Raw genomic sequence first — 15,074 nt, 5'->3', positions numbered from 1 at the left:
AGCATTAATCTCAACACCAATCGCTTACCAACCATCTGTACCACTAATATGCGCTCACTCTGTAACAAAATTGAGATTTTTAATCAATTTCTCACTGAAACCTGGCTTAACCCCAGCGGTAAGCAAATTATTCTTTCCCAAATCAATAATAATTACACTTGCATAAGCACTGAACGTCAAGATCGCATGGGTGGTGGTACTGCTATATTTATAAACCAAAAATACTCAGATAAAATAGAAAAAATAAAATTAACTACATTATTTAACTTGGTGCCTAAACAAGAAATCGAACTAACAATCGCTCGTGTGTACCCAAAATTACTCCCCTGAGGATACTCTTCTTGCCTAGTTATATGTGCCTATATTCCGGTTTGGTCTAAAAGTGAGCAGCGCAATGCATCTTATCAACTTGCACAACTCATTGAACCAGCCATAACTCGTTGCACAATCGGCAATAAACCACTAATATTTCTTGCAGGGGATCTAAATGGCTGCCCTACTGACTTTATTTGTCGTTCTCACCAACTCATTCATCTCAACACACACTCCACCAGAAAAACATCTATTCTTGACATCATCTTGAGTAACGCCCCTAAATGCTATGTGTCGAACACTCATCCTAGTTTTGGTAATTCAGATCACCTTGTTGTAGTTAGTCAACCTCCTCTAAATCTCTATAAATCTACTCGCCCGGTTCCCCACAAGGTTGCTTACCGGTCAGGTAGAATGGCTGACACTGTTGTACTGATACGATCTACCAATACTGAAATCTTAGTTGATTCACCGTATGAAATACAAGTTGCTTGCAACAACTTTTATCATTCTATACTCTCTGCCCAAGACATCTGCCAACCTCTAAAATCAACAACGCTCGTTAACCCTAAGCCTTGGATGACACAACTTATTCAAGGCCTTATAAAAGAGCATCAACAACTCTTTTTCTCCGGGTACTACAAAGAGTGGAAAGCACTTGCAAATCGAATTAGTAAACTAATTACCAAAAGAAAGAGAATCTATAACAGGCGTTTCACTACTGGAAAAACAGATTTTTGGCGTGAAATCAGTCTTGCTGATAAAGGTAAAATCACAACCCCTATCTCTGAGACACTAGCAAACCAATTAAATGATCATTTTCAAAGTGTTTGGACTGGCAAGAAACAACCCAGCCTCTCATGCTTCATTAACCGAGAGGCAAACTCGCCTACTACCCCCATTTTTACCCTTAATAACATTGTCAACCAACTCAGCAAACTCGAACCAGGTTCCTCAGGACCAGATGATCTCTCTCCGTTTTTACTCAAATCTGCTTGCTTTGAAATCGCCGCATCACTCTGCATCCTATTTAACCGCCTCATAGAAAACAGTTACCTACCTGACCAATGGAAATCAGCAAACATAACACCAATTCCAAAAATTTCTAACCCACAATCGTCTAATGACTATCGACCAATTGCCATTACATCCGCATTATGTAAAGTTTTTGAACGTATTATTACCATATTCATTGTCCATCACACCAAGCGCATATGGGTCTCTAACAAACAGTTCGGTTTCCTTCCAGGCCGAAGTACGATGGACGCTATCATTCAAATTATAGAGGACTGGAGTCATGCGAAAGATAACAACAAATCAATTTATGCAATATTCTTTGATTTTGAAAAAGCTTTTGATCTTGTCAGTCATGACAAGTTACTATTAAAGTTAGTGAACATTCTACCTAGCTGGCTCACCTCTTGGATCGCAGCTTACTTATCTAATCGTCAACAAAGAATTAAAACAAATGATCACACCACTGACTGGAAATGTATCGAAGCAGGTGTACTTCAAGGTAGTGTTCTAGGTCCAATCCTGTTTATTCGATTTATTTCCGACATTAATGTCTATCTTCCACCTGAAACCATCCTCGAAAAATATGCTGATGACATACTGACCTATATAATTAATGATAAATTTCCTACCAACCTGCCTCAATCCATTGTTAATGGCGTCGCTCTTTGGTCAAAAGTAAATGGAATGAAACTTAATGGCCCGAAATGTAAAATCATAAGAATTATTCCCAGATGCTCCGAAATTCAAGCTTTACCATCCATTGTACTCAATAATACTGAACTTGAAATAGTCAGCAGCCACAAATATCTTAGAATCATGCTCAATGAGAATATTGATTGGGATGAACAATGGACAAAAGTTCACAACAATATAAAATCAGTACCATATCTGCTCAGACGTCTTAAGCAAATTGGTCACACTCAGCCAAACCTTTTACAGGTCTACCAATCTTACGCTATTAGCCACTTGATATATAGTGCTCCTATTCTCACTTCTTGCAGTGCTGCTGCAAAAAGAGAGATCCAACATTTTCATAAAAATGCCCTACAAATTATTGGAATTGATGTAACCAATTCAAGCAGCTTCAATATTATTTTTGACATTGAAGAGTTACTTGACAGGATCTGTATTAATATTCCTTGCAGACCCATGCCATCCTATAACTACTAAATTAACTCAAACCAACAGCAGAAACCCTAATAGATTCCCGTATGCTCTTAACACTGCAAAAACAACTACTTACCAAAAAACTTTTATTCAAAAATACCTCCGAATCCTTCGTGATGGCGTCAGTGACCTCTACCTCCCAAGCAATATTGGAAGCTCTACTGCCTTTTCGATGCATAAATAATATTCCTCCCCTGTATTCTTAGCAAACTATTGATGTTAAAGGACAGATAAAATTGTACAATTCATTACTTGTAATGCTAATCAATTTTAAATAAAGATTTATAAAATTAAAAAAATATATATATATATATATATTTACATATATTTTTGAGAACCGCTATAAAACTTTGACTACATCTTCCCCGAATGTGAGAGCATTAAGTTGACAAAATAATTTTTTTACTGTTTTTAACTAAATCTATATTCATCAATAAATTTTAAAATTCACACAATGACTTTTAAGCGTTCAAAAACTGACCAAAAAAAGTTTGAACCCCCTCAATTTGAGGGGGTTGCAAATTTTATAATGCAAATTTTATAAATTGTTGAATGCTAAGATTACACATTGTGTAAGTTTTAAAATTTATGATTACACATTATTATGTAAGTTTTAAAATTTATCGATGAATATAAAATTGGTTGGGAATAGTAATAAAAAGATTTTATCAACTTATTGCTCTCACAATATATACATATATATATATATATATATATATATATATATATATATATATATATATATATATATATATAAATATATATATATATATATATAAATTATGTTAGTGTATTCTACAAACAGAGTGTTCAATGTTCTAAAAGAACAGAGCAACAATAAATTAGTAAAAACACTTATCTAATTTTTGATTACTTTAACACTGCGTTTCACCATCAGGAAGAACTTTTCCTGATGAACCTACTGATGGTGAAACACAGTGTTGAAGTAATCAAAAATTAGATAAGTGTTTTTACTAATTTATATATATATATATATATATATATATATATATATATATATATATATATATATATATATATATATATATATATATATATATATATATATATATATATATATATATATATATATATATATATATATATATATATATATATATATATATATATATATATATATATATATATACACACACACACATATATATACACATGTATAATACATATTGATATTTAAGGCTGTTTTGTATTATAATAATAATACAAGTCGTAAAAAGAGTGCTCAATATTAAAAAGACATATATGACATATATTTGTAGAAAAGCGTTTGTTATATCAGTAAAAACCTGGTCATGAAGGCATGAAACTAGTGACATTACATTTTGTTGTTTGTGGAAACGCTTCCCAAAGTTTCAATAAACAATGCACATAACTAATAATAATCAGCAGCTGTTAACTCGGACTCTGAAGAGGATTATTTTTTGTCCTTGCTTAACTAATTAAGCAAAGCTCTCTTCATGTCAAACTTTTTTAACTTTTTTTGTCTGACTTAAGGAGGTTAGGAAACTTGGTATTTTGAATTTCTCTGTTAAAATTTGTAGTTTTGTTTAGCTTAAACTTTTTTAATAAATAGACTTTAATGAAAGTTTGACCAATTCGAAAATATCAGTGAAAATATTTATTTGTTAAACTACATTTAACACAAAAGTATTTGATATTCTAACATTTTGAATTTTATTTGATGTTTTTGAATTTAAAATATAATAGTCATTAATAAATAGAATGGGATCTAACCTGTACAAAATTGAGGCTATAAATGAAGTTTTAGTTTGATAAATTATTATAAATAAAATACTACGCAAGATACTTAATTTTAAAGCATTCAAAGGTTTGAATTTTTAATGTTACAAGCTTTGATATTTTATTACATGGACTTTTATGCCATTCAAAGCCAAAGTCCTAGTTAAGTGAAGTTTTTTGTCAAATGGACCCAAAAAAATGTATCAGTTAGCAAATGGTTTGGGAAAAAAAAACATTATAGTGAATTTAACTTTTAAATAGAAAAAATAAATCATTGGTTCTTTTGCACTGAGATTTTTAATCTTAATTTACACATGACATATTTTATAATGAATATAACTTCTTTATTTAACAATATGCAAACTCTACTGTTTATTTAAACATATTTTGACTTCAGCACATACATCAACTGACTAACTTGCAAGAACATGCAAGAGAGTGATGCTACATCAACCTTAGGCTTATGTTACTTTGACAGTTGTTAATATTCATTGTTTAATATTTATTACTTTAAATTTCATGTCTATAAAGCAACCATCAGCCATTAATAACTATGTCTATGCCTGTACATATATATATATACATGCAAGATTTTGTTGGTATGGTATAAATGTTCACTAAATGTATAATAATTTAAGATTCCTAAACAAGCATACACCTTAAAAATAAATAAATTAAAATAATAATAAATTAACAATAACAACTTACTTAGTTGATTCCAACAATTCTATTGTTTTTCCTAACTCAGTCTTAGTACAATCAAGTTCGTTTTTAATGTCAACTAATTGACCTTCAATAATTTCTTTTTCATTTTCTAAAACCTTATACTCCTCAATTTGCTAAAAAAAACAAAAAAATATATTTAATACCATATTAAGTTATGGAAAACAGTAAAAGTTATAAAGTGAGATTTTTTAAGTGGTTTAAAGTGATGGAAATATTAAAAAAATGACTTTTTTATTATATACTTAATTTATAATACTTAAAAATAAAAATAAACTTTTAATGTAATGCATACTTGCAACAAATAAAGTTAAACATTACGAGTACCATAGTGACTGTCAATTGTTGTTGAGAACATAATATTACCAACCTCACATTGTGAAAAAATTAAGGTAAACCATAATATTATTAAGGTAAAGTAAACCATAATATTAGGGTAACCACACAAATGGGGTTATTAAAATCAAATTAATTATATTAAACCCCATTATTAAAAATTTCTAACTAAAATTAAATGCATTTAAACAATTACATATAGATTTTCAATACTAAAATTAAAAAATCTATTGAGATATAAATAAACTGTTTAAAACTTTAATTTCAATATTTGTATTTCTTGTGGAAAAAAAATACTTATAACGCTCATGGAGATAAAAATATCTAAATATTAAATTCGGATATATAACATTAGTTTACTTTACAAAGGTAAAAAATTGTTCAGCCAAATTTTTGAGTTTTTTTTCTACCGCTTTTTTTTGACTGCTTTAACATATTTGAAAACATATGGATTTTAAAATATTAAACACCAATCTGATCAAGCAGTAAACATTAACTTGTGTACACTTTTAGCGATAGAGTTACATTCTTAAATAGAGTGTATTCTTAAACAAAGATTTTCAATCTTGCTATCTGAGACAAGACAGAAAATTATTTAAATTGAAGCTTGTGTTCACAGTATAAATCAGTTATTTATGAAATGAAACTGCTGGTAAATCTAAATAAAAGAGATCTTCATGAGTATAGATAAAATTTGTAAACTGAAAGATAAAATACATAACCATTTTTAGAAGAAAATAAATTAGGAGTAGAAATTAAATTAAAACAATATGCAGAAAACATAAAAAAACTTTCTGGAATTATCTGATGAAGTATGTGGAAGAACACATGACCATCAGAGACACGAGAAGTCATGGTGGTGGAAAAGTGAAGTGATTTAAATAGTAGAAAAAAAAGAAGAAAATTTTATTAAATGTAAAAAAAATTTAGAAAATGTCTTAAAAAAAAAATTGAAAATGATGTATTGCATGGCTATGCACAAATACAAACAAGCTGTATACAAAGCTCAATCCTGAGTTAATTGATTTTGATTGTGTTATAAAGCAAATGGAAAAAGAGGAAAGATGTTGAGAAAGTTTAATTAAAGAGCAAGGTGGAAAAGCTAAGAGGTAAAAAGAACGTTGAGCACACATAAAATTTTGGAATGAAAATATTATTTGTAATAAAGCTTTATATAGATCTTTAATAAATTTAAAAAACAAAAGATTACAAAATTTTGATATAAATAAAAACAAAAGCATTTAGGATTAATATAAATAAGACAAAAGTTATGCATTTTTAAGTCAAGAATGTACCAAGTTTTGATTTATAGCATTGAAAATAGAGCAATGATACTTGGTGTCCAGCATCTTAAAAAAACAGGGAAGATTATGATTGTGTGGTATGAATCTATAAGATGAGAAAATAAGAAATGACTTTAGACAGAGACTAGAAATAGTGTAATAACAAGTGCTATAGAGTATGTCAGGAAAGATTTAGTTCATTGATGTAAAGATGCAGAAGATAGAGTATCAGCAGAAGATTGGGTATCAGCAGAAGATTGGGTATCAGCAGAAGATTGGGTATCAGCAGAAGATTGGGTATGTAGAAAGCAATTTCATATGATTAAGATAAAGATAGCAGTATAAAAACTTGAAGAAATACAAACTACATTGAAAAGCTTTTCGAATTCATATCAGAAAAACAGCATAAAAAATGTTTAAAAACTGTGCAAGCACAAAAATAAGAACTCTAAATTAATGATGATGATGATGACGATGATGATGATGATGATGATGATGATGATGATGATGATGATGATGATGATGATGATGATGATGATGATGATGATGATGATGATGATGATGATGATGATGATGATGATGATGATGATGATGATGATGATGATGATGATGATGATGATGATGATGATAATGACAATGACAATAATGATGAGTAAGATCTATAACGGACCAGTAATATACTTTATTTAAAAATTAACCAAACAATATTAGATTACCTTATATATTTCAAACCACAAAAAATATATTTCCCATATATACTATACCCATTAGATTTCTTACTAAATTAATTTATTTTTAATATCAAACAAATGTATAACCTTTTCTTGCTTGTGACACAACTCTTTCTCTTCTAACAACAAAATCTCAACCTCTGAAAGTTTATCTTGTAAATTCAAAATCAAATTGCTTTTTTCTTCATGAATGCCATGAAGAATCTGAAATTAAACAACAACAATAATCATAATTAGATAAAACATATTAACAGAGGGGTGATTATTATAATGAGGTAGCTGTACAGAGGATTATTGTTCAAATAGTCGTTACATTAACAATATAATATTTTTTTTTTTTAAATTCACAACATTGTTTACACAAAAAAATATTAATTAATAAAGGTTTGTCAACATTTACTGACTTCTAATGTTCTAAAATTTTTTATTATTCCAGTTTAATTAAGTAGGTTTAAAGGGGTTTGAAGCGCAAACAAAAAGAGTTCATGGCTTAGATAAGTAGTTTTATAGAGCAAACAAATTATTTTATAACTTGTCTAATAGTTTTAATTTAAATGTTTTGAAAATTTTTTTAAAACTAATATAACATTTAATTATAGAAACTTTATATATAACTGTTGTAGGGCAAATGAAAGTAAACTACAGTGAAAGTAATTTATATAAGATAAGAAACACAAAATTGTGGGTAACTGCAGAATGTAAACTTTAGCTGTAAATATTATTGGTAGTTGTTTCACAATAAAATACTCAGCCCCGATCTGGAAAACAGAAAGAACAACCGGTTGTTGTAAATGGTTGCTTTAGTTCTTCCATAATGTCATATGTAAACAAGAAAAAAACATAGAAAACCATCTAAACCACACAAGTGTAGAATCATTAATGTTAAACTTTGAAAAAAATTTTTATATAACTTATTCAACAACTTTTTTATGTAACAATTTTTTTTTTATTAACAAATAAACAATAACCTTAAAATAATTGAGCTGTGACCTAAATTAAGCTAATGTGACCTAAATTAAGCTAATGTGACCTAAAAACTAGTAGAACTGTTATATATTTAGAGCACCCAGTGTTACCTAGCAAGAACAAAACTATTTTTTATTTTTAATTATTTTCATCTTTTATTTTTATCAAAATTTACCATATCCATTTTATTACTTCTTTAAATAATATTTTAAAATTATACTATTTACTGATTGCTATTTACAGATTCACATGTAACATGCATGGCTCAATCTTTGTGACTATTGGGTTGACAGACATAACCTTAAAAGACTATCAACTAATTAACTGTGTAACTAAACTCAAAAGGTTTACAAATTGAGTTGATTTAGCTCTTTTGCAGTGACATCACATAATGGCCAAGAGACTTCATAGAATCAACTTACACAAAAAGATATGACGGTCCAAACTACCACAAGTCATCACATTTGTTGATACCCAAACATAAAACACATTCAATCTCAACAAACCACTGATAATGTTATTAATAAATAATGAAAAAGTAAAACAACCTACTTCAACCCTCGGAATTAGGAAAAATAAAGTTGGCAAAAAAAATTTGATATAAAGATTTTAGCATAAAACATAGAAACAAGGTTGGCAATTTTTTACCAACTTTAAACACTTTAAGGTCTGCAGTTAGGTTGGCATTGCCGAATGCCAACCCTAATAAAACCCGGGGGCTGCTACTTTAACCTTCCTTAGGTTTTTAATAAAAATATTTTATTCAAGTCTTGAGGAAGATACAAAAACTATTTTTTATCTTTTATAATATTCTGAATAATAACAACATAACATTGATAACAAAAAAGAAAAATATGGAAATAATATTTATACCACAATTTCTTCTTTTAATTCAATCCTCTCTGCTTCCAATGATATTACATTTGCATTTTGTTTATTCAATGTATTTCTATAATATTTGTAAAAATAATAATATTATTATCACTGAATAAATTATTATTCAATAAATATAATGTATAGAATGTTGAATGTTCTTGTTGTAATATTAAATAATAAACAAAATTATTTAGCCAATCAGAGTAGTAGCTTAATATACAATTTATATATAGTATTTAATTCAGACCTAACATGAATTCAAAAGTTTTCAGTAGAATACAAAAATAAACAATTGATTTAATGTCAAAATTATTTTAAAGATATTTAAAACATTTTAACAACCTTATCTTTAAACTCAAAATTAATAAACTATGTATGCATAAAAATAGATTTGCAAATATTATTAAATAAATATGTAAATATATTTAAGTAATATATTATGACAAAAATAAATAATTTTTAGCTCAACATAATTTATTTTATACAGTGACAGATTAACAAGTACGTCAGCTTGCCCAATGAAACTGGGTCCTAACTTCAAAAAATTAATATTAGTAAACCCAAGCCTAAAGATGTCAATCATTTTTAAAAATCTCTTATTCAAAAAAAGGTCTTTAGTACAGTTATAAATATAAACAAATAAAAACAAATTCACCTACATTACCTGTACATAAATTACTGTACTTAAATTAACATTTTTTATTTGTTTATAACACTAAATGTTTATGTTTTATGTTTTTCCTACTTAATTGTAGTTAACTAAATGTTTTTTAATTGTTGTTAATTAAATGTTATTGTAGTTAATTAAATGTTTTTCCTACCTAATTGTAAAAACAATCCACAAAAAAAAAATTACATAATTTTGATTATTAAGACATTGTGAATCAACAACAAGGATCACAATAAAGTAGCACCAAATTTTCATTGTAAGAATCAACAATAAAGATCACAATAAAGTAAGAACCAACAAAGAAGATCACAATAAAGTAGCACCAAATTTTCATTGTACAAACCTTTACAATTGCAACAGTTTTGTTACAAATAAAAATCTTTAAAAATAAATATTGAATATTGAGTATTGAAGCAAGGAAGTATTGTTGAGAAAATTATAGATATCATAAGGATGTTGTGCATGAAATCACTTGCACTACCAGATTCTTATCAATCCAATATACAATATATTCATTATTTATTTTATGATGAAATAAATTGAAATAATTCCTCAATCTGGATCTCAACAACAATTGATCATTTGTGCAACTGTAATTTTTTTTTTCAACTACATTTGAATGTTTATTTTAATGAATAATTCAAATAAACAACTTTACATATAAAACAATTTACCTATAAAAGTGATTACTCTTACATTATATAAAGTGAATGTATATATTCATATACTTAAAAATCAAAAGTAATTAAAAAGATTTTAAAAAAACATATAGAAATTACCTAGTATCATTAAGCAAATCATTTGTTGTAGATAATTTTTTATTTGTTTCATTTAAATCATTTTCAAGTGCCTCAACTTCCTTACTAATGTTATTGATTTTTACTTTGTATTCCTCAAGATTTGATTCTAATAAAAAGATTTTATCTTCATAATTTTTTGTCAAACTTTCTACATTTTTTGTGTGCTCTTTTTGAAGCATAAATTCTTGATTTTCAAGTTCATATTTTAAGTTTTCAACATATTTTTCATGTGATTGCTCTAACACAGTGTTGAGTTCTTTAAGCTCGTTTTTCAAATTACCGACTTCTTTTTCATGTGATGTTTTTAAAAAAACTTCTTGATCTTTAAGTTCGTTTTTAAATTTATTAACTTCTAATTCATGGGCATGTTTCAATATAACCTCCTGGTCTACAAGCTCTTTTTTCAATATATTAACCTCTGATTCATGGGCATTTTTTAATATAACTTCCTGGTCTACAAGCTCTTTTTTCAATATATTAACCTCTGATTCATGGGCATTTTTTAACAAAACTTCCTGATCTACAAGCTCTTTTTTTAAACTTTCAACTTCTTCTTTATGTACCATCTTTAATGAAGTTTCTGTATCCTTGAGAGCTTTTGTTAATTCTTCAACATCGTTTTTATGAGCAAGCTTCAGTGATATTTCTTGATCTTGTTTTGCTTTTGTTAACTCATCAACATCTTTTTTGTGATGTTCTTTCAATAACTTTTCATTTTCATGCTTTTCACTAATTATTTTTTCCACTTCTATTTTGTGTGTTTCTTTTAATAAAGCTACATGATTTTCTTGGTCTTTCTGTATAGCTTCTACCTTGTCTGCATGTGCTTGGTTTATTAAAGCTACTTGGTTATCATGGCTTTCTGTTACTTTTTCAAGTTCGTTCTTGTAAGTTTGTCTTTCATTCTCCAACTGTGAGTTCAGTGTTTTAACATTTTGATTTAAATCTTCAATAATGCCTACAAATTAAACTAAGTTTTATAAACTTTTGATTATAAAATATACATATATAGAGAAAAAAAAGCTTAAATGTTTAAACTTATGAAACTATTTATTGTTTTAACCAAGTTATTATAAAAAGCATGGTAATGAATCTGTGAATGCATGGTATGTGAATGCATGTTGCAGTGATAGCGCACTGTGAATGCATGGATCTGTGAATGCATGTTGTAGTGATAGCGCGCTCACTATGTAAACAACTGGTAATCACCTCAACTCCCACCACATCCCTGGAAGTATAGCTTTTTTTCTCAGCGCAGCAACCTTGTTTGTCAAGGTTCAACTTTCTAAATTATAAAGTTGTGCTTTAACAACAATATACAATTAAAAAATTTTAAAATTGAGTTAACTACACACAGTAGTCCCACAACGGTCCTTAACAACCTTAACTACACACAGTAGTCCCACAACAGTCCTTAACAACCTTAACTACACACAGTAGTCCCACAACGGTCCTTAACAATTCAAAATCAATAAAAATGTCACCTAAAATCTTTTGCAGATTATAAAAAAGCTTTATGTAATCTCTGATGAAATTTTTATTTGCTGCTCTTTTTAATAAGATCAAAAAAAAAAAAAATTTATGTAATCTTTGATGAAACTTTTATTCACTGCTCTTCTTAATAAGATCAACAAAAAAAAATTGATCTGGCACAACCGTAAGTGAATAAACTAGAATGAGCAAAATAATAACAACCATCTGCAAAACTTAAAATGAATTTATTACTCTTAAAAAGTAAATAAATAACACAAAGAAAACAGTATTTTACTAAAATATTTATCATAAAACATCTGAACATAAAATAACTGAAACCTAAAATAGAAAGTCAAAACATTTTGATTTATGTTGAACTTTTTTATACATATTCAAAAAAGAAAAAAAAATGACATTCTAATCTATGAAATCCTATCCAGAAAAAATTTAATACATCTTGGTGCATATAAAGTATCGAAATCTCAAAAAACACTTGCTGATATATGTAGGATTAACATTTGGTAAAATTGATAAACATTTTACATTTTTATCTTTTAACGACAACAAAAGGGTTAGGTTAATGGACTTGGCCAGCCAATAATAAAGTTATTTCTCGTGCATTCAACCATATAAAAAAAGTGTTTCAAAACACAAATTGTAATAAAAAAGTGAATAAGAAAAATTAAGAAAGTGAATTAGAAAAAAAATTATAAAGTATTTATTATTATTAAAGTTATTTTTATTATTATTATCATTATTATTATTAGTTATTATTATTACTATTATTATTATCATTATTATTATTATTATTATTATTATTATTATTATTATTATTATTATTATTATTATTATTATTATTATTATTATTATTATTATTATTATTATTATTATTATTATTATTATTATTATTATTATTATTATTATTATTATTATTATTATTATTATTGTTATTATTATTATTATTATTATTATTATTATTATTATTATTATTATTATTATTATTATTATTATTATTATTATTATTATTATTATTATTATTATCATTATTAAATTCAACTTTCTAAGGCTCTAGAGGGGTTTACTACAGTCAAAAAGACTACTTTTTTATCTCATAATCTTAATCTCTAAGCCTAAACTTTGTTAAACAAAGTTGCTGTGCAGAAAAACAGGCTGAGCACAGTACTTCGAGATTTGAACCTTGAAATAGAGGATTAAGCCATTAAACCTCTAGTTCAAGGATTGTGAGCCAGGTGCTCCACCACCAGTCTACTGCACCACAAATAAATTTACTTTTGTTTTTTATACATTAGAAGTCATTTTATAAATTTTTTGAAAGAGCATTTAATAAATGATTTACTACATCAGTCATTGTTAAAAGAAGTTAACAAACGATTATTTTTTAAATAACTTTTTCAAGATTAAAAATTACTCAAAATATAGTTAATTATTGCCCATTACTTTCCAAGTAGTGTCCAATAATTACAACTATATATCGTAATTTTAATATTTTCTTTGACTAAGTTAGTTTAAAGATGTTTACAACAAGCCACACTAGCCAGAGAACAATGAAAAAACACTTTAAATACAATTTGGAAAAGTGAGAAAGTTTATTTTTAATATAGTGAATAAATATAAAAAAATAAGTAAAAAAATATGTGTACAAATATGGGTGAACTTTACAATATTCAGGGATAATCTTTTTCAAGAAGAAGAGAAGCAAGTTTATATTTCTCACCTTCAAATATCCTAAAATATCTTAAACTATTTTGCAAAACTAAAAAGTAAGAACAATAAATATTAAACTTACTCTCTGAAGATTTTAAAACTAAAAGGCGAGCTTGAAGACTTTCTATTTCCACCTTGTTATTTTCAATTACAATTGTGTCTTCATTATTTTTGGAAAGTAAAATATCATACTAAAAAATAAGAAATATATTATTGAACCAAATGGAAGAAGACAAAAATAATAGCTTTAAATTTGCGCTCTCAAACATTTTCATATATTTTATTCATATATACAAACCAAAACAAAGTGTTGAAAAATCAGAAAAAACTTTTTCAGATTATAATTAAATTTTTATGATAAAACTTTACTACAAAGATAGAACATCTGTTGAAATAAAATTACAAATTCAAAACTTAGAATTTAACAGTAATATTTTATAGAGTTTTCAAACATCCAAAGCTCCAAAGCTATTATATTTTATCCAACTACTGCAATATTGCTTGCTGAAGAACACTTTGTGGTTCTTCAGCAAGCAATATTGCAGAATGTTGTTAAATCAAATATATATATATATATATATATATATATATATATATATATATATATATATATATACATATATATATATATACATATATATATATAGATCTATAGTTTGTTGTCTTAGGGAAGAGCGGAAGGAAAAAAGTGATTCTTACGCCAACACGTCACTTTTAATTACTTTTGACTTTCGTCCAACATTTGCGTGTTGGACGAAAGTAAAAACCATTAATTTAATTACAAATAAATCGTTTTTTTAAAAAACCGCAAAAACGCAAATTTAATTGACCAGAATGTTTTAAAAACATTCTGAATGTTTTTAACAATATAAACAATGTTTTTATTTTTTTTAATAAAATGTTTTTATTTTTAATTTTTTTAATAAAATGTTTTTATTTATTTTATTTTTTACTGTAAATCATGCGCGGAGTGTTGCTACATCGACTATCTTATAGCCTGACTCGCAAGGGAGTGCTGCTACATCGACTGACAAATAGCCTGACTCGCAAGGGAGTGCTGCTACATCGACTGACAAATAGCCTGACCCGCAAGGGAGTGCTGCTACATCTACTATCTTTTAGCCTGACCCGCAAGGGAGTGTTGCTACATCGACTGAGGGTTTGGTTGGGGCAGGCAGTCTCTCAATTAATAAAAAAAAATAATTCCGGTCTTGCATTTTAATTTTTACTTTTT

General features: G+C 27.2%; 1 protein-coding gene across 1 annotated transcript in view; it reads right to left on the bottom strand.

The window, feature by feature from the left end:
- The window catches only part of LOC100197343 (repetitive organellar protein), an 84,836-nt gene that overhangs the window by 32,014 nt on the left and 37,748 nt on the right, over positions 1-15,074 (bottom strand). Inside the window, exons 4-8 of the mRNA XM_065820749.1 lie at positions 13,923-14,031; positions 10,622-11,600; positions 9,170-9,245; positions 7,418-7,534; positions 4,966-5,096 (exon numbers count right to left, since the gene is read on the bottom strand). Of these exons, the coding sequence (XP_065676821.1) occupies positions 4,966-5,096; positions 7,418-7,534; positions 9,170-9,245; positions 10,622-11,600; positions 13,923-14,031 (1,412 nt within the window). The remainder of the gene's footprint in view (positions 1-4,965; positions 5,097-7,417; positions 7,535-9,169; positions 9,246-10,621; positions 11,601-13,922; positions 14,032-15,074) is intronic.

Source organism: Hydra vulgaris, chromosome 15 (assembly GCF_038396675.1).
Source record: "Hydra vulgaris chromosome 15, alternate assembly HydraT2T_AEP".
Taxonomy (NCBI): Eukaryota; Metazoa; Cnidaria; class Hydrozoa; order Anthoathecata; family Hydridae; genus Hydra; species Hydra vulgaris.
This window is presented reverse-complemented; position numbering and strand designations above follow the sequence as displayed.